The 26,138-nt window shown below is 45.3% G+C and overlaps 1 protein-coding gene across 3 annotated transcripts in view; it reads left to right on the top strand.

The window, feature by feature from the left end:
- The window catches only part of MYO5B (myosin VB), a 161,438-nt gene that overhangs the window by 25,050 nt on the left and 110,250 nt on the right, over positions 1-26,138 (top strand). For all 3 annotated transcript variants that reach the window (XM_083355614.1, XM_083355615.1, XM_083355613.1), the window contains exons 2-7: positions 10,163-10,319; positions 16,958-17,101; positions 18,665-18,746; positions 20,327-20,434; positions 22,678-22,787; positions 25,036-25,301. In XM_083355614.1, the coding sequence (XP_083211740.1) occupies positions 10,163-10,319; positions 16,958-17,101; positions 18,665-18,746; positions 20,327-20,434; positions 22,678-22,787; positions 25,036-25,301 (867 nt within the window). The remainder of the gene's footprint in view (positions 1-10,162; positions 10,320-16,957; positions 17,102-18,664; positions 18,747-20,326; positions 20,435-22,677; positions 22,788-25,035; positions 25,302-26,138) is intronic.

Below are 26,138 nucleotides of genomic sequence, written 5' to 3'. Positions count from 1 at the left end.
ATTTTGTTTTAAAAATGAACAGTAAACCTTACCCTCTCCAGAGACCTTGACTCTCCAGCCATTAGCCATAGAAATATATTTTTTACTAGACCTTATATTCTCAAAATCCCTTTTTATTTTTGAAATACAGTGTGTAGCTCCACTATCTACCACCCACCAATTGTGGTTATTAGTAGTTCTATTAGCTACAGCTACATTAATCAGCTTTTTATTCTTTCTATGGCTTTCCTTTCTCTGACAATTACTATTCTGACAAAACTTAGCAATATGTCCCTTTAACCCACAATTAAAGCATTTCCTTAAAATATAAGCAGATTCAGTCTTCTTTATTTCTTGTTGCAATGGCTCTCTCAACTGTTTTCTCTCCATACGACATCTTGATTCTTCCAACAACCTTCCAGTTATTGAAGAAACAGTTAGGTCTTCTTTGGACAAAACCTCCAAGGACGATACAAAGGCATCATAGCTCTCATCCAATGATGATAAAATGATGTAAACCTGGTGAAGCTCTGAGAAAATAAGTTCTTTTTCTTGCAGTTCCAACAAAGTTGCTTTTATAAAGTTAAGGTGAGCTAACATATCGCCATTCTTTTCCAGTCTAGCTTTAAATAGCTTTCTGGTAAGATTTATATGAGCACCAACACTGTCCCGAACAAAAATCTTTTTCAACTTAGCCCAACATTTAGCAGCAGATTCTTCTCCACGCACATGGACTAGCTGTTGGTCTCCTAATGTTAGCCCAATGATAGATAAAGCCTTATCATTGTCTTTATTGAAGTCTACAATCTTCTTGTTATCTTCTTCATTAGTTGGATCCCAGGCAGTTACATCAGGAGGATTATGGACTATTTTCCAAAGACCTTGATTTTGTAATAGCAAACTACATTGTGTAGACCAGGATACGTAGTTTGACCCATTAAGCCGGGTAATGCAGAATGGATTGAATAGTCCTTGTGCCATGGTCTGAATTTGAAAACTCAGTTAGGAAATATAACTACAATACTGTGCCTGTCCTCAGCACCACACTGGATCTGGGCCCATAACCATTGTTAGAATATGTTGTTGAAAAAATGGTTTGTTTAACAGAGTATTATTAATACACAGTGGAAGTTGTACTGGGACTTTTAGGCAAACAGTAATGCACTAACACGAGTTTTATAACTTATTTTTACTCAGACAACAAAAAGAAACACAGTAAGAAATAGTCCAAGTATCAATCCAGTATCATGCACATAAAAGTCAGTCCATAAAAACATAGTATCAAAATACAAAAACTGCTTACCAATATCAAAAAAAAATATATACACTGTAGCAAGCAGTTGATTCTTGAGAGAATAAATATCAAGTTAGCAAACAAGAGAACAAGAGGTATCCAAACACTAACATCAAACACATATACAAGAGCAACTACGTGTAACATCTAACTCTCTTTTATGTGGAATAATTACAGCCACACCCTTAGGCCGTTTAACTCCTTAAAGGTGCTTTTACTCCATTATATAATAGTGTCACCCAAATCAAGTTTAATCTCTAACACCTCCCACTCCCAATCCCCTGAGACGCCGCAGCAGGATACCATGGTCGATGGTATCGAAAGCCGCCGAGAGGTCTAATAGGACTAGGACAGAGGAATATCCCCTATCCCGGGCCCTCCAGAGATCATTCACCAGAGCGACCAATGCCGTCTCCGTGCTGTACCCGGGCCTGAAACCCGATTGGTACGGGTCCAGATAATCCGCTTCATCCAGGACCAGAGGGAGCTGATGCGCCACCACACTCTCAACAACCTTCGCAAGAAAGCGAAGGTTGGAGACTGGACGAAAGTTGTTCAAGACAGCTGGGTCCAAGGCAGGCTTCTTGAGGAGAGGTCTCACCACCGCCTCCTTCAAGACGGTGGGGAAATTACCCTCACTCAAAGAAGCAGATATCACCGCCTGGAACCAGCCTCGTGTCCTCTCCCTGGCTGCATAAACCAGCCAGGAAGGGCACGGATCCAATAAACATGTGGTGGAGCTCAACCTCCCCATAATCCTGTCCACTTCATCAGGGGTCACAGAATCAAACTCCTCCCAGATAACATTGACAGGACCGCCCGTGTCCTGATCGTCAGACTCTGCCCAGCTGGAGTCCAAACCGGTCCGAATCCGAGCGATTTTATCCGACAGATGTTGACCAAACTCCTCGGCACGACCCTGCAAGGGATCCTCCCTCACCTCCTGATTAAGGAGGGAGCGAGTCACCCTAAACAGGGCGGCCGGGCGATTATCTGCGGACGCGATGAGGGCAGAGAAGTAATTGCACCTCGCTGCCCTCATCGCTGCGAGATAAGACCTAATATAGGTTCTTAACCGCAGCCGGTCGGATTCGGATCGGCTAGACCTCCAGCAGCTCTCTAGGCCCCGTTTCCGACGCTTCATCTCCCGGAGCTCCGCGGAGAACCATGGAGCTCGCTGGGATCTGCACCGGGTCAGGGGCCGCAAGGGTACAACTCGGTCCAGTGCCTCAGTGGCTGCCCTTTCCCAGGCTTCCACTAAGGCATCCGCCGAGCTGTGAGCGACGGAGGCAGGTGGGGATCCCAGCGCTGCCTGGAACCCGTCAGGGTCCATTAAGCGTCTGGGGCGGTACCATCTAGTTGGTTCTGCATCCCCACGGTGGGGGGTGGCAAGATGGAAGACCAGCCGCAGGAGGTGATGATCGGTCCATGACAGGGGCATAATAAATGGAGAACCCCCACCAAGATCATCCAACCACCGTCCAGATAAAAAAACCAAGTCAAGGGTGTGGCCTCCCTCATGAGTTGGTTCAGAAATTACCTGCGTCAGGTCCATGGCCGTCATGGAAGCCATGAACTCCCGGGCTAACTCAGATGACCCTCCCAGGGATGGTAGATTGAAGTCACCCAAAACTAGAAGTTTGGGGAACTCAATCACCAAACCGGAGAGGACATCGAGTAGCTCGGGCAGGGCTGCCGCTGTGTGACTAGGCGAAACGTACACCAGCAGCAAGCCCAACTGCGCCCCCGAACCAAACCTCAAAAAGAGAGACTCACACCCGACTATCTGAGGAACGGTGGTCTCCCGCGGACATAAGGTCTCCCTAATAACTACCGCCACTCCCCCGCCCCTACCTTGAGCCCGAGGCCGGTGTAGCGCTCGGAAACCTGGTGGGCAAAGGTCAACCAAAGGGACCCCACCCTCTGGACCCAACCAGGTCTCGGTGATACAAGCCAGGTCCGCATGCTCACCCTCCACCAGATCCCGCACAAGGGGAGCCTTATTAACCACGGACCTGGCATTCAGGTACACCAGCCGGAGCTCAGGAGGCTGCACATCCTCGCTCCCGGCACCTCGGGGAAGAACCAGAGGGTCGGAGCGCCTCACCGCTTGCAAACAGCGGAGACGGCCCTCCCGGTAACGATACGGCCCTCTGTCCATACGCCTGCTGCCATACCCCAGTGTCGTGGGAATCGGTAATCCCACGACCCGCTCCCGAGCCCCAGATGTAACCACAACCCGCTCCCCCCGAACGCCGTCGGACCCAGGCCTGGCCTGCAACACGGTTGTATGGCCACCCCCCATAGTCAAACAACCATTACTGCTACTGCTAAGGTTGTAAGCCGCCCTGAGTCTTCGGAGAAGGGCAGGATATAAATGGAATTAAAATAAATAAATAAAAAATAAATAAATTACCCCCCACCCCCCTCCCTAACCCCCTAAAAAATTTGACTAAAAAATTAACCAGGGGCCTCTTGTTAAATTTATATCGAGAGCCCCTGGCCTTACCCGGCCATCTCTCAGGGTCCCAATAATTGGGCCCTTCATCGAGACTGGGAGTAGCAAAGAAGGCGGGATGCACCCAGGAGAGGGGGGCACCCCTGAGGGCGAGCAAGTCTGTATCGGAATATCGGTACATACAGTCCGAACAAGTCCAGAGAGGGCAGTCCAATGGTTAAAAAATCCAGCAGGAGGTTCGAAGGTAAGGAGTGGAACATTTGGGCCATCCACCAACCTACTGCCACTCGGTTGGATGCTCCCAGGGGCAGACCACAACCCGTCCTCTCACGACGGGGCGCGAGTCTGCTCCTGGGGATGGTCCAAAATGCACACCCTGGGTGGGGCAGAACCCATAGAGCTCCCACCTCTACGGGGCTGCCGATGTAAAACAAGCCACTCTCCCACTGTGGCTTGTGCCCAGGTCCGTCCCAGTCCAAAGGGGAAAGAGGAGGCAGGTGGAGAATTAATAAATAAATTAATAAATAAATTGGTAGTCCGCTATGTCGCCGCCGTTGCCACAGCCATCGTCGCTGCCAGTAAAACAGGCCAGCGGGCCTCGAAGACGCCGCCGTCGCCATCACCGTCGCCGCCATCACCTGAAGCAGCTGGAACCAAACGAGTCGCTGTCGCCATGGTCGTCCTCTCCACCGCCCGGAGCAGCTCGAGGACGCCATCGCCATAACCGCCTCCGTCGCCGGCAGTAAGCTGTTGACAGGCGGTTGCACATGAGGCAGTAAGCTGTTGACAGGCGGTTGCACATGAGGCCTGCGCAGTGACCCAGGTTCAAATGGAAAAGGTGGTTCCTCAGCACATGGGTGGACACCAGCGCTTGCCAGCGCTTTAAATCAAGCATTAATTCCCCTGGAATTCTATACGAAAAGACTCAGTTTCATTGAGTTTTATATTTTTATTTATTAGATTTATATTCTGTCTTTCTTCCAGCAGCCCCAAATGGCACATGTCGTGCTCCTTCCTGCCACGTTTCTCTCTAACAAAACTGTTGTGACGAAATTGGCTGAGAGATGAGCTGGACAAGCCCAGAGTGACTTAGAGACCTTCCAAGGCTAAGGGTGGACTTGAAGTTGGATTTTCCCACTTAGCACCGTCACCACCTGACCCTGGTGGTTCTCGGTTGCTAGCAGATATTGCTTGACCAGGCTTGAATCACATTTTCCTCTTTTACTCTAAAATGGCTTCACTGCTTTATGGCACGGTTACCTCGTAACGCTGAATTACAGGCTGCCTGTTTATTTTGCGCTGTTCATTGCAAGGCATAAATATGTAGAATGGAGGGAATAGGGCATTTTGTGAAGACTTAATTACGTTCATCCGATAAGCCACGTGGGTTTCCCCAGAAACTTCATTGCCAAAGTGGTTTAGGAGAAGAGTTCACGTAATCCACCATTGTTGTTGTAGCAAACACAAGCAGCTCTATGGTTTCTCAGTTTCAAGCAGACCATAGAGTTGGGTGGGATCTTGGGGGCCATCAGGTCCAAAGCTTCCTGCTCACTGGAGGAAATGCAGTACTAAAGTCCACCTAAAAAGCCATCGTTTATCTTCTGGTCACCTGTCAAATGCCCCTGGGGTCATAATAAATAATGGTTAACCGCCCAAAGCCTTTTTGCTTAATTTCTTGGAACCTGACCAGGGGGTACTTTAGAGTGCAAATCAGCCTACTAAGATTACCAATCCAGCTGCTTCCCGCAGCTTCGTACAGATAATCCTCAATTTACGATCACAGTTAAGGCCAGAATTAACATGGCTAAACTAGGTGGTTCTCATAAGCGAGGCGCACCCGATTTTTTAAATCTTTTTGCAATCTTTCTGCCACATTTTTAAAAATGGATCACTGTAGTTGTTAAGCGAATCCAGATTCCCCCGTTGACTTCGTTTGTTGGAAGTCATCTGGGATGGTCACAAATGGTACCGCAACCTTGATAAACCTTGATACAACCTTGATACACGCCAGTTGCCAAGTGTCCAAATTTTGACCATCGCCTGTGGGATTGCTGTGATGGTCACAAGGGTGAGGATCAGTCGTAAGTTACTTTTCCGAGGTTTTGTAATTTTGAACCATTGCTAAACCAGTGGTTATGAGTCCAGGACTATCTGTAAAAAAAAAATTCTCCCTTGCCTCATTGACATTGTTTTGTTTTTGAACCCATTCCGGTTTCTCTCTGATTTTTTTTTTAAAAGAAGAACAGGGCACTAGGGTGGAGATGTTGTGATTCCTGTAGGCTAAAGCAGAAAAGATACATTGGGAATTGAAACTATAATTCAGTTTAGGTAGCCCAAGCTAGTGACAGATAAGTGCTGTTCCTCTTATCACTGCCTAATTCAATTTTACTTTTAAAGTTAAGCCTGGAGTGACATATCCTGACTGGAAAGCTGAGCATAAGATGGATGGATACATAAACATATTAACTTTTTTTTTTGCAACCACATCAGATTCTCTAGCTGATTCTTTTTACACACCTTGTGGTAATAATGCTAGCGGCCATTCCTATCGTTACAAAATGATTTTTTTTAAAAAAAGTTAGCAGCTGTCAGTTTTGACCTAGTATTCTTTTTGTCAGCGTCATGCCAAATAATATATCAATATATTTTGTTTTTTGAGATGTAAATTATCTTTATCTCCAAATCTGACATTATGATGGAAGCCTCAGTCCTGTTACTTTGTGTGTAACCTATTTGGCAATATATTGCTTCTCCTGGATGGTTCCAGGTTGTTAGGGCAATTATTGCAATTATTAGTCCTTTATTGTGTTGATTTTTTTTACAAAGTGACAGCTTAATAAGCAGCCAGACTAAATTAATTTTTAAAAGAAAGTTTCACAGATGATTTGCTGGAATCTTCTTCTTTGAGAAGTCAGATAAAAAGTCAGCAATTTCATGTGATTCCTTCAGCTTTGCCTTTTGGTCTCTGAAATAAGTTCACACACAAATGGTATGACTTTTCATTGCTTTGGCCTGGCCTCCAAAGTGTCTTTGTGCTGTTCACATGTTCCTTATAAAACAAGCTTCATCTTGCCATATTCCTAAAGAGAGATCTAACCTAGAACTAAGGAGGAATTTCCTGACAGTAAGAACAACTAACCAGTGGAACTCCTTGCCTCCAGAAGATGTGGACGCTCCATCACTGGAGGCTTTCAACCTGGACAGCCGTTTGTCTGGAACGGTACTATAGGGTCTTCTGCTTGACCAGGGGGATGGACTAGAAGACCTCAAAGCTCCCTTCCAAATTTGTTGTTCTGTATTCTGCAAGTATGGTGATCTATATCTGGCCATGCTAACTTAAAAATAAATGGCATTATTAAGATTAGGCAACAACACAGAATTTTGCCAGAAGCCCCAGAGAAAGTGATTTGTTTTTGGTGTGTGCATTTTATCTTGTACCAGCTGTTGGAAAGTAAATGCAAGTTCAGCTTCAAATTCTCATACTTCTTCATGATTTAAAACTAATCGCCATGCTGCCCCTCAAAACTAAGACTTCTCATTGGTGCATAGAGAAGCTTTATGTTGGAAGACTAACACGAGGGAACAATTACTCAGCTGATATGGCTTTGTCTTATTATTGTTCTATTTTTACCATCCATAAATTTGCTAATATAGTATTATAAAGACAAATATGTCTTAAAATGCGACTATACTCTTAAGGATAATTTCCACATTATATACAAATATAATGTAGAACTGTATTATAAATAAAACAGATAGATGTATAGATTTATTGAACCAGTGGGTGGAGCAACCAAAATTATTTCTTTTCAGAAGCAGAACACGGTCCCAGATTTGCAATCTTAAATCATCAATGTGCATTTATGAACTGTCTATTGATGCGATGAAAAGAGTGGTCAATATTACTCTGTATGATTAAAGTGTAATGATGTTTAAAACTAGCCTGGACGATTCTCTACGTGTAATACGTTTCTGTTACTTCCTTTTTTCCCCCCTCCATTTTCCCCCTCTATTTTCTGGGTTTTTTTTTAAATATTAAAGCAATATAATTTTTTTAAGATGGTTTCAAAAAGGGGAGTACATTTAAATAAATCATGTGCCACTGTAACATTCTTTCTATCTCCCCTTAGGCTTTATTTTTTTACTATTAAAACTTTATTTGAATTGTTTATTCTCCTCACATTGCTGGCATTAGGCAAAGCTGGAATCGGGGAACGCCCGTTTTGCAGCGTCAGATAGCAGGAGAATAAGGAAAGATGTTCCCCTGAGAAGGCAGAAGGACGGTTGAAGGATCACTTCCTCCTTGCCTCTTTATGGGGCCAGCTTAATTCAAGAATATTGAAAACATTAACTGTAGGTGGATCGAGGCAAACAGTAGCTGCTTAAAGGGGGTGCACAACTTACAACCACAATTAGGGTTGGAATTCTCTTTCCCAAGCAAGGCGGCTGTTAGCCAGTCCTGCCTGATTTGTAGAGAACCTTTTTGCCAGGGTGGCTAAATGAATCACTGCAGTTGTTAAATGAATCACGCCGTTCTTAAGGGAACCCGCCTTCCCCCACTGACTGTGTGTGAGGAGCCAGCCGGGAAGGCCGCGGGGGGGGGTGTCACGTGACTCTGGGATGCCGCAGCCCTCATAAAGCATCCAGATTCTGATCATATGGCTCTGGGATCAAATGGCTGTAACTCGAGGACAATCTGTCTCCGGGTTACACACTTTAGAATCACTTTGGATCGTGCTTTCCTACATTCCCCAACCCCGGGCGGTGGCCCCTTTTGGAACTGGGCCTCACGAGTGGCGGGTGAGCATGCGTGGGCAGCTACACTTGGATGAGCGGTGCATGTGCACGGGAAGCGCCATTTACGCGAGTGGTGGGCGCACCTCCCCGCCACTCGCGCAAATGGAGCTGGGCGCATAGCTGCTGATCGCCCAGAACCCTCCCCCTCCCCCGCCGGTCCGCCAAGCCAGAAAGGTTGGGACCGCTGTCTCGCAGCCTTAGAGGACCCCCATCTGGCATGGCCAAATTCCAGTGGGAAATCATATCTATGTGGTGTGATTTGGGGGGTCTTTGAGGAAGCTGCAGAAAGTCATAGAAAATGGTTAATTTATGCTTCTTAAGCTTCTAGAATGTATTTCCCTAAAAAAGTCAAGGTGGGAAAATGGGTGGCGATATTTGGTCCCATCCTCTTGGTGATGTCAATGCTCCGTCTACTTGCAGCCTGCAGAGGACAAAACTAGCATGAAAAATGGTTCCGTTTTAAAAAGCTGCCTTATTACGGCGTTGCCTTAGGAGAGCCTTCCGGAAGGGTGCTCCCTAGTCCCTCCTTCCAGCCCCAGAAGGTTCCGGAATGTTTCCTAATACTTATGTCAAGCAATAACATTTTAAGGTAAACAATGTCTCAGAGTCACTTGAAAAGCCCATACGTCGGAAACTTGACATCTAAACAATCGCCAAGTAAGAACGGATATTCCCTAAACCTCATATGGAGATCTATTTCCTTGTTATCTGTCTGTCTGTCCTGCCTTTTTAATGTTTACAAATAATTCAAGGCAGCAAACATATCCAATGGATGTTCCTCCTATTTTTGCTACAGCAACAACCCTGTGATGTTGGGTAGGACTGAGACAGTGACTGGCCCAAAATCACTCAGCCAGCTGTCATGCCTAAGGCGGGACTAGAATGATGATGATGATGATGTTGGAAGGGACCTTGGAGGTCATCTGGTCCAACCCCCTGCTCAGGCAGGAAACCCTATACCATTTCAGAGAAATGGCTGTCCAGTCTCTTCTTAAAAACCTCCAGTGTTGGAGCATTCAAAGCTTCTGGAGGCAGGTGGTTCCACTGGTTAATTGTTCTAACTGTCTCTTTATATACATTGACTACATTACCTATTTCATGGGCAACCCAAGACAATTCCTCTTCATTCAGTGCAGCCCAGGCAAGCCCAAAGATTGGCCACCCATGAAACTATTTATTTATTTATGTGTATCCCACCTTTATTATTTGACAAATAATTCAAGGCGGCAAATATATCCAGCTCACCTTCCTGCTCCTATTGTCCCCACGAAAACAACCCTGTGAGGTTGGGTAGGACTGAGAGGCAGAGCGACTGGCCCAAAGTCACCCAGCTGGCTGTCATGCTTAAGGCGGGATTAGAACTCACATCCCCTGACGATTGGCCCAAAGTCACTTGGCCGCTTTTATGCTTAAGGTGGGACTAGAACTCACCGTCTCCCGCTCTCTAGCCTGGGGCCTTAACCACCAGGCCAAACTGGCTCTCCAGTCAGTGAATTATAAATAAGGTGGAGATTTTTAGGAGGGGAGGAATCGAACCTGCACCAAGCCAACTCGTGACGCAGTCGCGGCAGAGCTGGCGAGAATAGAGAGAGGGCTGATCGGCTGTTGTCTCCTCTTTCTCCTTCCCCGCGTAGGGATGAGAAGAACCAGTCCATTATCGTTAGCGGGGAGTCTGGTGCGGGCAAGACCGTCTCAGCCAAGTACGCCATGCGGTTCTTCGCGTCGGTTGGCGGCTCCTCCAGTGAATCCAACATTGAAGAGAAGGTCCTGGCTTCCAGTCCCATCATGGAGGTAAGATCTTTGGTGATAGTGGGGTGTGTGTGTGAGATTCTTTTAGTTTTGTGCAATGCAAAGAACGTGTGTGTTACAATGGAAACATGTAGGCCTGTTGTTGTTCAGTTGCTGAGTCACGTCCAGCTCTTCATGACCCCACGGGCCATCGTATGCCAAGCCCCCCCGTCCTCCACTGTCTCCCGGAGTCCTCTCAAGCCCATGTTCATTGCGTCAGTGACTCTTTTAGAATAGAATAGAGCTGGAAGGGGCCTTGGAGGTCTTCTAGTCCAGCCCCCTGCTCAAGCAGGGGGTCCTATACCAGTGATGGCGAACCTTTTAGAGGCCGAATGCCCAAACTGCAACCCAAAATCCACTTATGTATCATCGGGTGCCAGGTGGGCGTGGCCCATTGGGTGGGCGTGGCTGCAGTGGTAACGGCAGAGTGGGTGGAACTAAAAAGTTCAATCAATGCCAACTTTTTGAGATCTTTTTTTTCCCCATGAGAAGTTGAAATTGATTGATTGATTGAACCTTTTTTTCTTGCACACGGTGGCGGAGGCCTAAAGCGAAAAGGTTTTATAAAACCCATCTGAAGGCCTAGGACTGGGGCGACGGCGCACGTGCCCACAGAGAGGGCTCTGCGTGCCACCTGTGGCAGCCGTGCCGTAGGTTCGCCACCACAGCCCTATACTCTACTTGACCATCTCCTTCTCTGCCACCTGCTTCTCCTTTTTGCCTTCACACTTTCCCAACATCATCAGATTCTTTTCCAGTGAATCCTCCCTTCTCGTTAGGTGCACAAAGCATCTGAGCTTCAGTATCTAATATTTAGGCTACCTTTCCCCCAGTGCAAGTCAACCTCCCACAATTTGGACACCCATGTTCTAAAGCATTTATGGATGTATGGATGTATGTGTGTGTGTATCCCCCTCTTTACTATTTTGCAAATAAGTCAAGGCAGCTGACATATTCAGCATATTCAGCCCCTCCTCCTGTCATCCCCACCACAACTACCGCCGTGAGGTGGGTTGGGCTAAGAGAGAGAGACTGGCTCAAAGTCACCCAGTTCGTTTTCATGCCTGAGGCAGGACTGGAACTCACAGCCTCCTGGTCTCTAGCCTTTTGAAAGGTGTTCAGACTGCATGCACTGCTTATGCAGAGCTCCAGTTCCAGAGGGACCGAGGATCAGTGAGGCCGGGGTTTGTAATATAAGAGGACATTGATCAGACAATGCAAAGAGCACATTTTGGTACTGTGGCTCAAACATGTGGAGGTGTATCTCACAATGAGCATACAGTATTTTGTAGCTTCTAATGCAGGGGTCTTCAAACTTGGCCCTTTTATGACTTGTGGACTTCAACTCCCAGAATTCCTTGGGAGTGCCTAGCTGAGGAATTCTGGGAGTTGAAGTCCACAAGTCATAAAAGGGCCAAGTTTGAAGACCCCTGGTGTAAACCTTGGAGACATTTGTGTATTGTCCAATGGGCTTTGCTAAGACTTTTATAGGTTACCAGTTTAATTAAATGATTGGTTTGCTTGATAAGCTGCACATATTTAATATTTAATATAGTTATCTTCAGTATTGGCAGAAACTGTACGGAGCAGCATGAGGTTAGAAAGTAAATCTTAGGTAGTGCTGCTTGTAGAATAGAATTTCTTAGTACCATTTGTGTTGTGCTTAAAAAAGTGTGTGAGTGTGTATGCACACACCTGTGGTTGGATGCTCTGCCTGGATGAGGAATTCTGGGAGTTGAAGTCCACCAGTCATAAAAGGGCCAAGTTTGAAGTCCCCTGTTCTAATGGAATGTTAGTCAATATTACTGTTGTGTAGCCGGTTCTTTGCAGGCATTGAGCGAGACGGAAGGTTCAAAACAGCAACAGGCTTTATTGAAGGTCAAACATAACAGAAGCAACATAGGAGCTGCTGCGCAGCTATTTATACGGTTGGCCGATAGGTGGCGCCCAATAGGTTTGAAGCAGAGATTTCCTGGCCAAAGACCTACTTAGCCGGCTGGAGACAACCACTCTGGACCGGCTAGCAACTGTTACAACATACTGAACTAGCGCTTAGCAATTGAATGCAAGCAATTAGCAAGCAGTGCAACATGAGCAAACACAACATATACAAAAGGCCAATACATTGCAATTACCACTGGGTATTTTTCAGACGTCTTAGCAGATTTGTGAGAGTTTTCAGCCCTCTGTGCAAATGTTTTCTGTGTGGGTTCCTTGGTGTTCTCTGAGCTTGTGACAAGCCCTGATGAGGCTACCTAGTTGGGTCATGAAACGTCTGCAAGAAAACAAGCCAGCTCAGAGAGCACCAAGGAGCCCTCGTGTCAACCCCGAGCTACAAATAGTCTCCTTCCGTGTTTTGTCTCTCGGGCCCGCCTTTTAGGTCGCTTGCTCTCCCTGTCCTTTGGCTGGGCTGACGCACGCAATTTCCAAAATCAGGTCACAGATGTGCAAAGGCAGCAGTGCAGCCAATCAATTAAAATTAAACGGTGGTGTGAGCCGGCGAGGCCAACACGACGCTAATGTTCGGTGATGAGCATCTTAATTGAATTTCATTTTATTTCTGGACCAGGGTTTAATTTTTGAGGTGAAAAGTAAAACCTTTGGCCGACCGTAATGAACTCTACAGGGCAGCCCTTAATTCTGCTGCGTAAGCTGCAGCTGCAGGACCAAGAGGAACGTCAGAAAGGTTTCTCAGAAAGAAAACATATTTCTCCCCCTTTGAAAAAGCTGCCCAAACCCTCCCCGGCCTGCTATTTAAGGGGCTGAGCTTTAAAGCCTTGGGAAATTGGGAAAGTCAGCATTTGAGGAGCATCTGTCCTTCTATATACATTTAGGGCTCTGCATCCCTTCAATTCATAGGCAAAAAAGAGCCAGTCCTTGACTCACAGCACTTCATTTGGTGACCATTCAAAGTTACAACAGCACTGAAAAAAGTGACGGTTTTTCAGACCTATGACCATTACAGCATCCCCGTGGTCACGTGATCAGAACTCAGATGCTTGGCAATTGACTCAGATATATGACGGTCACAGTATCCCAGGGGTCCCAGAACTAAGGAGAAACTTCCTGGCAGTGAGAACAATCAGCCAGTGGAACCACCTGCCTCCAGAAGCGGTGAATGCTCCAACACTGGAGGTTTTTAAGAAGAGACCGGACAGCCCTTTGTCTGAAATGGGATAGGGTTTCCTGCCTGAGCAGGGGGTTGGACTAGATGACCTCCAAGGTCCCTTCTAACTTTTATTATTATTATTATTATTATTATTATTATTATTATTATTATTATTATTATTATTATTATTATTACCATCATCATCATCATCATCATCATCATCCCCTTTTGTGACCTTCTGACAAGCAAAGTCCACGGGGGAAGCCAGATTCGCTTAACAACCGTGTTACTAACTTAGCAATTGCAGAGATTCACTTAACAGCTGTGACTAGAAAGGTTGTAAAATGGGGCAAAACTCACTTAACAGCTTATCTACCGTAGCAGCGTAGGTCCTGTTTGAGGTCTGCCTGCATGTTTTTCCTGAGGGGGGGAGGGGCAGCTTGGCCGGGGGCTCTGCCTTTCTCGGAAGAGAGATCTGAAGCAGAACCTCCAGTTCCACTCTCAGTTTTGTTCCATACAGCATCAACCTTGTGGAAATGGACAGTGATTACTATTTGTGTGTGTGTGTGTTATATGTGTGTGTGTGTGTGTGTGTGTGTGTGTGTGTGTGTGTGTGTGTAGCATATCTCTATGTGTGTTCTGTATGTATATATGGGTAGATATATACTTTCTTTTGAGAGTAGGCAACATAATTTCATTTTTAATGTGTGCCAGCATGCCCACAGTAAAAAAATGACAATAGTCCTGTCCTGTGCTGTACCTATCCTATCATGAAAGTTCCCTAATTTCACACCCATGGACAGACTTAACCACAGTTTCACTGGGAAACTGTGAGCATCCTAGACCCAGCCAAGTTCACAAACACTAGAGAAATTCCGGGAAGTCTGGCGCTCCAGACAAATCAGCCATCAACAGGCACACAGAGGTAAACAACATCTACATGCCATTCAAAAGAGACAATCAAAAAGCCCAAGAGGAAGCAAAAAGACCAAAACGCCTCCTCACCCACAACCAACACCCAGATAACAACAGGGATTGACAACAGGATTAATACTAGACGAACAATCAAGCAGTAAACAATAACCTAATCAAGGAATTACCAGCTTAGACAAACAAGATAACAATAAGCAGACTAATCAAGGAACCGCCAAGAACAGTCTCACCAACCCTGACAAGGCAATCCAGTTGTATGTTTCCAGCAATGTGTTATAAGCTGGCATTGTATAGAATGCCTAGGAAATCTATATAGAACGTGTGACTTTTTCGGCAAAGTATGAAATGTCTGTATTATTTAATATGCTATATATTTTTCCTAGGGACTGTACATAATACCTAAGGGTTAGGCAACCTTGGCCCTTTTATGACTGGTGGACTTCAACTCCCAGAATTCCTGAGCCGGCATGGCTCAGCTTGGAAACCTCTCCCTTTCCCCTCAGCATGGCTGGCTCAGGAATGCTGGGAGTTGAAGTCCACCAGTTATAAAAGGGCCAAGGTTGCCTAACCCCTGCGCCTAGGGATTATGTAGAATATCAAGAACTATTTAGGCAGAGTATGAAAAGGCAGTCATGAAAAGGGTAGACCTAGGCATTCTATAAAATGCCTAATTTCACACATTGATTGGTAACATATATAAACAGAGGGCAAACCCCCCCTCCATTCTAGCACTGATGATGTTACCTAGTTGGGTGATGAAACATCAGCAAGAAAACCATTAATGTCAGAGAGCACCAAGGACCCCACAATTCAACCCCAAACAACAAATATTCTTTACTATCAGTGTATGTAGCAATTAGTTTTCTTCTTTACCTTGAATTCTTTCCTTGAATTTTAGCATTTGAGGGTTTTAGTCACAGGCAGAAAGATAGTGACTGGATCCTAGGTTTTGCATTCCAATAAGGCTTTCCCAAACAAATGCTAAAACGAGTTGTGCCTTAGCTTGCTGTGTGAATGCAACTTATCACTGGCCCCAATTGACCCACATAACACTAGGAGGGTTGTGTGTTCTGAATGAGAACTTAATAACTATGAGGGTGCTGGTGGCATAAAAGCAGTGGTGGGATTCAGCCGGTTCGCACCACTTTGGCAGAACCGGTAGCTAATTATTTGTTGCCCAGGCCCAGAACGGACATCCGGAAAGGGCATCCGCGCAGAGAACTGGTTGTTCACCTATTTGAATCCCACCACTGCATAAAAGTGCATTGTGTTTTAAGTGCAGCAATTACTGGGATCCCTTCCTATGAAGGAACTTTACTAAAAGACTGACTGGCATGTTTATATGTTGAGAATTTAATAGCTTTGCTCCTCCTTTTCTAATATCTGTCAAAGGAGTTTTATGACTACCCCATCCACGTTGTTCTATGCTTGTGGACATTGCATAAAACAATCTGTTCATATTTCAAAAACTCCAATAAGATAGAAAATAAGAGCAGAAGATGATTTGCATGAATGTGTTATTATTATTTTTGCTTTTAATCAACTTTTAAAACCAAAATCCGTGCCTTCATTAAAGCTTAAATTAAGATCCAGAGTTGTGCATTCTTGATAAGACACTATTTTCTATGCCAGTGTGTTGTTATTATTAATTTTAGTTTGGGCTAGTATTTTTAGAGATATATTGCTAAGTTCTGTTGTTATATAAGCTGTTGGTCACTTAGCAAATCCAGTTGCTAAGCACAGTTTCACTAATACCTTTGGAGGCACAGTTCAATTCAATTGCTTTACTGTAATCAGTTTATCTCAAATTCTGAGCTATTAAGAAGCAAATATGTGGCTTTGTCCCAACTTTACATGTAGTAAAAAAAAACCAACCCAATCAGTGAAGCTGTATCCAGAATGGAAACCGTCAGTGCAAACTGGCATTGATCTCTCCTAGAAAGCAAACAGTGTAAAAAGCAAAAACTGTAGACTAATTATGGTAAATCAGGATTCTTTGAATAAAACACAATTTTTTGTGTCCATGTAAGATAATACACCACAAACCATGATCCGCCAACAACAATGGCTGGATTCACACCACAGAAGACAAAGAATGAGTGAAATTAACTTCTGTGTCTTGCTTGAAAACTGCAATCTGTTGTAGCCTAAGTCTGTCTCCAAATAAATTCATGTAAATGCACACTTTATTGCATTAGTTATAACGAGTGTAGTTATGAAATTGAAGGTTGCTTAAAATTGTACGTCTGTAGGTATATGTGTAGAAAGGCTGATCTAGAGAATCCCGAGTGTTAATTAAATATAACAAAATCTTATCATAATTACTTTGCTGCCGACTTGTTAACACTCTAAAACAAGCTTGTAAAATCAATCCTTGCTGGTTTTTGTTCCACAGGTAGAGGGGATAAGGCTATTTTATGATCTTGTTAAAGAGCGTAGCGCTTAATCTTCAAGAAACGTTGCTATCTCCACCTTTCATTCTCTTGGGCTTTATCTTTACGTTGTTTTTTTAGTTATATGCAATTACTTATGACGTATACCTGTGAGATAAATGAATATTGTTGAAAAAGATATGATGTTTTTTATTAATTTCATAAAGGCAATTGGTAATGCGAAAACAATCCGGAATGACAATAGCAGCCGTTTTGGGAAATACATTCAGATTGGCTTTGATAAAAGATACCGTATCATTGGTGCCAACATGAGGACGTACCTGCTTGAGAAATCAAGAGTTGTATTCCAGGTTAGCTTATTTATCATTTATTTATTTATAAATTTATTATTTACATATTATAATTCATATCAATTTATATATGTGGGGGCAAGGAAGTGTCTGTGGACATTCTGCATCATCCAGGTCACGGTTGTCCCAAAGATTTTCAGATGTTTCCTTGAAAACATTTCGCTTCTCATTCAAGAAGCTTCTTTGGTTCTGGAGAGCGCCAGTTCTTCACTCAGAACCGAAGAAGCTTCTTGGATGAGAAGGGAAACGTTTCAAGGGGGGGGGGAAAGAAAGTCCAAGTTGCCTTGTGAAAAGAAAGGTAGTAAAATGGGGCAAACCCCGCATAACGACTGTCTTGCTCAGCAAGGAAGATTTTGGAGCTCATTTGTGCTGGTAAGTCAAGAAGTGCCTGTTATCGGTGACTATGGACCAGGGCTTGCGCATTGTGCTTTTGCATTTTTATTCCTCCATCCTTCCTGCTTTGTCCATTTGGGATTAAGGTTACATACACAACACCTCCATTTAGATCCTAGTTAGAAGAGACGTGCTGAGTCAGAAACTTAAGCAGGATCAGTTCTGGCTAGTTGGTGGATCGGAAACCTCTAGAAAGTCCCAGGGCTGCGGTCTGTATTAGGCCTACGGTCCGTAAAAGCTTAATTTGAAAGGGTCCAGCCTCCGTTCTTGGGCTGTGAAGTGAAGATAGTCAGTCCCTCGCGAATGCTAAGGACCCTGCTTTGGGACTTTCCCCGGAGTACCTCAGGGATCACCTGCTGCCGGCATCAACTTCCCTCCGCCCCGTGCGTTCCCACAGAGAGGGCCTCCTCAGGGTGCCTCCGGTCAGAGAATGCCGGCTGGTGACCCCCAGGGGGAGGGCCTTCTCTGTGGGCGCCCCGGATTTATGGAATCGGTTGCCGGTCGAGCTCCGGATGGCGCCCAACCTTCGCTCCTTCCGACACGATCTGAAGACTCACTTATTCGAACAAGCCGGCCTGGCCTGATGGGGGATTTTATTGTTGTTTTTAATATATCTATTTATTGTTTTAGCTTGGGCATTGTGTTTAATTCTTTTTTAACTTTTGTATTTTTGTATTTTTATATGTTTGCCCTGTTCACCGCCCTGAGTCCTTCAGGAGAAGGGCGGTATATAAATAAAATTATTATTATTGTTGTTATTATTATTATTATTATTATTATTATTATTATTATTATTATTATTATTATTATTATTATTACTTTCATAACCATAATCAGAACGGGGCCAGTTTGTTTGCCAGTTACTTAATACTCGTCTCATAGTTTAATTAGATCAAAGCTAATTGTAGACAATACTTTTTTTTTAAAAAAATCCATTCTTACCTTGAAGAAATGTGTGTGAAATCTGAGTCTGAATAAATCTAGAGAAAGAGGAAAGGGACTGAGTTGCAGGTCCTAATAACGGTTGTAAAGTGAGGACCGCCTGCAAGGCAATAGGCGAATAAAGTGCTCCTTAATTTGCAGTCTCATAAGCTCTGCAGAAGTGAGGCTGAATGATATTTAATTAACTGCAGCTCACTTCTCTGCAAGTAAACTAATGTTCTTTCTCAGGCAGTTGATGAGCGAAACTATCACATTTTCTATCAGCTCTGTGCCTCCGCGGCTCTTCCCGAACTGAAGGATCTCTCACTGGGTAAGCACGCTATTTTGTGCCTAGAATTCAGCCTCCACAATGAAAAAGCTCTGTTGTATTTTACTCTACCTTCAAATAATTCCTGAAACTCCAAATAATAAAGTTGTGGAGCCTAGGATTTCCAAGAAAAAGAACTGGGTCTAGAGAAAGAAGGAAGTTGTACAAACAGCGGCAGAATTTGTTTTATGAAACAAAATAAGCAGACTGCAGTTTAACCGAACAATTTTGAAATGACCCCAGGAATGGTGTTGAAATTCCCCAGGCTTTTAGTACGTTCTGTTTCCATTCTCTAAGAGAGATGCTGGTGAGTTTATGATCTCCATGGCATCCATACACTTGTGGCTCGTAATTGTGCCCTGACACAGAGAGTTGGACACTAGCCCTAGTCTTCACTTTGGAGCAGATGATCTGTAGTTGCAGAATATTAACATCTGCCATAATCAGCACTTCCTTGTGAAATTGCGGATGGATGCCCTAGGCCCGTGGTGGCGAACCTATGGCACGTGTGCCGCAGGTGGCACGCAGAGCCCTCTCTGCAGGCACGCGCACCGTCGCCCAAGTCCTAGGCCTTCAGCTAGATTTTATAAAGCCTTTTCACTTTAGGCCTCCACCACCGTGTGCAAAAAAAAAAGATTCAATCAATCAATCAATTTCAACTTCTCGCGGGGAAAAAAGATCTCGCAAAGTTGGAATTGATTGATTGAACCTGACGATACATAAGTGTGGTTTGGGTTGCAGTTTAGGCACTTGGTCTCTAAAAGGTTCGCCATCACTCCCCTAGTCCAAGGGTCTTCCAACACGTGCCTGGCTGAGGAATTCTGGGAGTTGAAGTCCACCAGTCATAAAAGGGCCAAGTTGGAAGACCCCTGCCCTAGACCTCTGCATGGGCAGTGGGCCCTTTAAAATGGCCCCACCAGTTTGTCCTATGGATCCAGAAGGAATTAACAGATGCTTGACGGTTCCATCTCATATCTGGTTGATCTCGGAAACTCAAGAGATATCTGAAGCTCTGGATGAGATCACTCCTAATGCAGTCTCTGCCTGGTCACCAATCAGAGATAAGCCTGATTTGTTGTTTAGTCGCTAAGTTCTGTCTGACTCTTCGTGACCCCAGGGACCACAGCACCCCAGGCCTCCCCGTCTCCCAGAGTTTGCCCAAATGCATGTTCGTTGCGTCAGTGACACTATCTATCCGTCTCCTCCTCAGCCGTGCCCTTCTCCTTTTTGCCTTCAATCTTTCCCAGCATCATCGGTCTTTTCCGATGAGTCTTCTCATTTGCTGGCCAAAATATTTGAGCTTCGGCTTCAAAGGACGGTCAGGATTGATATCCTTTAACCTCTTGGTTGACTGAAGAGCCAATGGGAGTTTAAAAAACCGCCTCAAATGACAGCGATGGAAGACCAGAAATGGACCACCTGAGTCCCGGGAGGAGCTGATGTGGTGTGATGCATCTCTCTTCTCTGCTTCTTGCGTGCGCAGATTCTTGCCTGGTGGGCTCAGGGTTCAGGCTTACCCAAGACTTTGTGGGAAATGTGACATAAGCCCAAGCTTAACTTGCTTTTGCTTCTTTGTCTTCTAGTGGATGCCAAAGACTTTTTCTACACATCTTTGGGAGGAGACACGTCCCTTGAAGGAGTTGATGACGCAGTGGATTTTGAGAAGACCAGGCAAGCTTTCACCCTGCTGGGTAAGGGCTCCATGCCGCACTGGGCTGCTTCCTAAGAGGACATGTGGCCGATACGGCTATCCGGTGCAAAGATTTAGAGCAACCCTTCAGGAACTTTTCACAATATTGCAAAGTTTCGCTAGAAAAGAATATTTAATAATAATAATAACAACAACAACAACGATGATGATGATGATGTTGGAAGGGACCTTGGAGGTCATCTAGTCCAACTCAGGCAGGAAACCCTATTCCATTTCAGACAAATGGCTGTCAAGTCTCTTCTTAAAAACTTCCAGTTTTGGAGCATTCACCGCTTCTGGAGGCAGTTTGTTCCACTGGTTAATTGTCCTCACTGTCAGGAAGTTTCTCCTTAGTTCCGGGTTGCTTCTCTCCTTGACTAGTTTCCATCCGTTGCTTTTTCTCCTGCCTTCAGGTGCTTTGGAGAACAGCTTGACTCCCTCTTCTTTGGGGCAGCCCCTGAGATACTGGAACACTGCTATCATGTCCCCCCTCATCCTTCTCTTCATTAAACTGGACTGAACTCTTTCTAGCTCATTGTTGAACTGTGGGGTCCTTGGTGCTCTTTCAGATTGGTGGTTTTCTTGCAGATGTCTCATTACCATACTGGGTAACGCCAAGCTCAGAGAGCATCAAGGACCCTACAGTGTAGCTTTTCAGACTTGTCAACTTAACATGTGTGGACTCCAATTCCCAGAATTCCCCAGCCAGATGCATCTTAAAGTTGCCAAGTTGGACAAACATTAGTGTAAACCAGGGGTCTTCAAACATGACCCTTTCATGACTTGTGGACTTCAACTCCCAGAATTCCTCAGCCAGCATGCCTGGCTGAGGAATTCTGGGAGTTGAAGTCCACAAGTGATAAAAGGGCCAATTTTGAAGACCCCTGGTGTAAACCTTGGAGACATTTGTGTATACTGTCCAATGGGCTTTGCTAAGACTTTTATAGGTTACCAGTTTAATTAAATGATTGGTTTGCTTGACAAGCTGCACATATTTAATATTTAATATAGTTATCTTCAGTATTGGCAGAAACCGTACGGAGCAGCATGAGGTTAGAAAGTAAATCTTAGGTAGTGCTGCTTGTAGGATAGAATTTCTTAGTACCGTTTGTGTTGTGCTTAAAAAAGTGTGTGTGTGTGTATGCACACACCTGTGGTTGGATGCTCTGTGAAGACACTTTTTTGGCCCTTTGCTAGAGTGTAATTTCTTTTTGTTGCTTATTCACATTGTGGTTTCTTGTGTTTCCAGTCACTATTCAGGGGCTAAAATGGGAATAGAAGGACTTAAAGCAGTGATGGAGAATCTTTTGAGCTCGGCATATCAAATATCAGAATGCCTATCTTGACTCTGCTGGTGTGTCTCTCACACACATGCCCCAAGCACAAGAGAAATAATTCTTTGCATTTTCATTTATTTATTTTGTTTAAAAAAATATGGCCCAGTGATGTGTGGTGCTATCATTACCATCAATAATGACAAAAATGAAATATGAGTAACATTCATTTTTGGAGGCGGTGAAGGCTGCACAAGAGCCCAGCCCTCTTGTGGGACTTCCAGGGGCTACGTAAGAGCACACCTAATTCTCACACGGCTTCCCCAGCCTCCAAAAATCGTGCAAGAAAAGGGCGTGCTTTCCGGAATATAGGTAGACTTCAGCTTACAAGCACGTTTCTATTGCTGAACGATTTGTTCAGCGGGATCTTCTTTTGTCACAGTTAGGCAAATCACTGTAGTTGTTAAGTGAATCATGCGGTCATTAAGCGAATCTGGCCTCACCCATTGACTTTGCTTGTGGGAAGTCAGCTGGGAAGATCACAAACGGTGATCCTGTGATCACCAGGCCTCTGCGATTCTCGTGAATACAGGCCAGTGGCCAAGCGCCCAAATTTTAATAATGTATGCACGAGGCCGCTACAATGGTTGTAAAACCAGTCATAGGTCACTTTTTCAGGGCCTTTATAACTTAGAACGGTTCAAGGACCACCTGCAGCTGTTGTTGGGAGTTGGTGAATGCTGGTATGTCACCCAAAATGTATAGGTTCACCACCCCCAATTTAAAGAGAAGGCAGCGTCCTTTTTTCCTAAACTGTGATGTTTGTGGTCCCGGGATGGGCAATTTATGATGGTCCAGATTTTGCTGAAACTCTGTCTTCCAGCATCCCTCATCGTATGTCACGCTCGCCGGGACTGCTGGCAATTGCTGTTCAGGCACTTGAAAATTGGATCTCAATCATGTTTTTCAGGAGTAAAGGAGTCCTACCAGATGACCATTTTTAAAATACTCGCTGCCATCCTACACCTGGGAAATGTGGATTTTCGTTCTGAACGCGATGGAGAATCCTGCAGCATAACGGTAGGTTTTTAAGTGGGCAGATAAGGCGCTCCATACATCAAAGACGAACCCTCTTTGGATCTGCTTTTTTGTTCTTTAATCTTCTGATTAATGCAGCGCACATCAAAAAGAAGCAGGGCTTTGATTGTGTAAGACAAGTGGAGCCTACTAAACGTCAAGGGCTTCTTTTAAGACGGTAGTGCAACTTTTGTGGCGCTGCACATCTAATTTTATGCAAAGTTTTGACGTAATTATATCCCCTGTCAAGAGAGTTCCCTGGCGGCCTTCAGGGTCTGTGATACCGTTTCATTTCTCCCTGTGCAGGCAGAGCGTGGGAGGAAGGAGTCGGCGGCCAGACTTTGATAGGCCTTACTCAGTCCTGTGGAGCAAAATCCTTAGCCTTCCACTCAGCCCCTCGCCCTGTTCCAGCCAAATAAAACGGGATGGCAGTTGCTGGTTAATCTATTACATCTAGCCCTCAACTTACGGCCACAATTGAGCCCAAAATTTCCATCGCTAAGCAAGGCAGTTGTTAAATGGGCTTTGCCCCATTTTACGACCTTTCTTGCCACAGGTGTTAAGTGAATCACTGCAGTTGTTAAGTTAGTAACAAGGTGGTTCAATGAATCTGGCCTCTCCGGCCTCTTTGCTTGCCAGAAGGTCGTCCAAGGGGATCCCTTCTCCCCGGGAGACAGGGCGGCCATTGTAAATGTGAGCTGGCTGCCAATCATCCGAATGACTGTGGGGAGGCTGCCGTGGTCATAAGCGTGAAAAACAGTCCCGAGTCACTTTCCCAGTGTCATTGTAACTTTGAACGGTCCCTAAACAAACTGTTGCAAGTTGAGGACCGTCTGTATGTGTTTACACGATCGTCAGCTGAAGCGTTTTCTTTTTTTCTAATTCAAATATTAAAACATTCTTTGCAATCTTTTAAAAACAGTGGCCTGTTTTCATTTCTTAGGCTTGGACATCCTGAGTCCATAAGGAAATCTTCTTTTCAAGTCTTGCTGTCCTTAATGATAGTGATACTGTTTTATTGAAATGCATCCATAATTCTATGTGGTCTATCTGCTGGCTTACTTATTTAATCAGAAAAACGGCAGCAAAGTATGAGATGCAGAGAAAAGTTTCCCACAGTCTACATTCCTTGCATAATACAGTCCTCTGGGGCTCTTCCCTTTGGCTGAGAATTGCCGGTGTAACAATTATGTGCTAATGGAGACTTCTTACAGTAGTAATTCCAACACAATTTTCGTGCAATAAATGGGGATTGCCAGTCCTTCCAATTACAAAACAGGATTCTCCCGAGTACACAACGTTCATCAGCTTTTTCGAGCATGTGCACCATTGTGCAATTTTAATCCTCCCCCGCCCTGCATTTGTTAATAGTTTTCAAAATAATCTAAATCCCGTCACGTTTTTTGCATTGGCTTCTGAGGTCTCATGAGAGAGACAGAGATCCCGTGAGGATGGGCAGCCTCGCGGCCCCTTTTCCTTTCCAAGTCACAACGGAGACCCAGCTTGGAGTAGGCGCTCTGTGCCACACACCAGCAAAGAACGTAATTAGCTAGAGGAAAAAACATGTCTAGCTTATGTTTAGGATGAGTTAGCGGCTTAAGGTAGGCCTGTGGCTGGTTATAGTACTGTAGTAGCAATGTCCTTGTGAAGGAGCTCAACGTTGCATGAGGTGGATGTTGGTCTCTCGTCGCTGAAAACTAACGAGGCTGGAAACGAGAAGTCCTTGGTGCGCTCTGAGTTTGGTTGTTTTCTTGCAGACATTTCATTACGCAAACTAGGTAACGTCATCATTACTGCTGGGTAATGAAGTGTTTGCAGGAAAACAGTCTAACTCAGAGAGCGCCAAGGATCCCTCATTTCAACCCTGAGCTACAAATATTCTCCTTTGTTGGAATAGCAACAGTACTTAGACTTGTGTACCGCTCCACAGTGCTTTGCAACCCTCTCCAAGCAGTTTACAGAGTCAGCCTATTCCCCCCAGCAATCTGGCTCCTCATTTTACTGACCTCAGAAGCACGGAAAGTTAAGTCAACCTTGAGCTGGTCAGAAATGAATGGCTGGCGATCGGCAGAAGGAGCCTGCAGCGGTGCATTCTAACCACAGCGGCCCAAGAAGGCACTTTTGTGTAGATCACCAAAGGTTTCCGGCCAGCCCACCGGTGACGGAGAAGGTCGCGTGGGTTTCTTGTCCTCTGGCGACACCGACCTCCGTTTGTGCTTTGCTGAACCGGCTGTCTCTCTTTGTATCCTAGAACCAAGATGAACACCTGCATCATTTTTGCAGATTGCTGGGGGTGGAGCACGGCCAGATGGAGCACTGGCTTTGCCATCGGAAGCTGGTCACCACTTCGGAAACCTACACCAAGAACATGTCCCTCCAGCAGGCCGTCAACGCCAGGAACGCGCTGGCCAAGCACATCTACGCCCAGCTGTTCAACTGGATTGTGCAGCACATCAACAAGGCCTTGCACACCACGGTCAAGCAGCATTCCTTCATTGGCGTGCTGGACATCTACGGGTGAGCCACAAGCTTTTCAGGATGCTGTTCCCCTGCCCCTCTGCCTGCATTTGCTAGGATCGCCTCTGGCATTCCTGGGCACGCCTTGCTTAGCAGGGCAACCTCCGGCCAGTGGGGTCTAGCAAGCTGTGGTGTTGGGCCCAACTCGGTCATTTTAGGAAAGAAGAGCCTTCGAGGGCATCCTTGGTGAAAGGCTTTACTGAAGAGGAGGGGCTGCGAGCCAGGGGAAAGGCCCACGAAATCTGCCCACTCACTTCCCCTTTCCCAGACCCCCTCCCTCCCCCCCTTATTTGTTTAGTGGCCAGTAGGGTTGCAATAAATTGTTTAGGCAACAGTCCTGATTCCATACAGGCTCTGTGATGCTCCACATTCCACTCCCACGCTTGTGGCCGTGGGACCCTCTGGCCGTGTCTCTGCCAGGCATTCGGTGCAGTTTCACCCTCTGGTTATTCTCTCCCCACCCATGTGCTGATCCCCTCTCCCTGCTCCCTCTCCCGCCCCCCCCCCCCCCGCCCAGGCTTATGGGGGCCCGGCCTCAGCCTGGTGGAGATTGTTAGATGGAGCAGGATGGCGGCACTGATATGTGGCGTGGCTTTTTCCTCTTACTTGCCAGAGCACAACAACAACACTCGGAATTTGTAGAGCAATTTGTAGGGAGGAGTCTTGCATGCTGGCATCAAAGGCAATTTGTGAGTGTGTTGCTTTTTTCAAATTCAAATGTTTCAAATCCTGTAAAGCACAACTGGAGCAGAATTGGATGCTTTTCTGAAGGCTGCGGAACTTCCAGAAAGGTGCTTAAGTATCTCTCTGGGTGTAATAAGTTGTGTTGTGAACACG

This window comes from Vipera ursinii, assembly GCF_947247035.1.
Source record: "Vipera ursinii genome assembly, chromosome: 2".
Classification (NCBI taxonomy): Eukaryota; Metazoa; Chordata; class Lepidosauria; order Squamata; family Viperidae; genus Vipera; species Vipera ursinii.
Note: the sequence above shows the minus strand (reverse complement) of the source record. Positions and strands in the feature narration are given on the sequence as shown.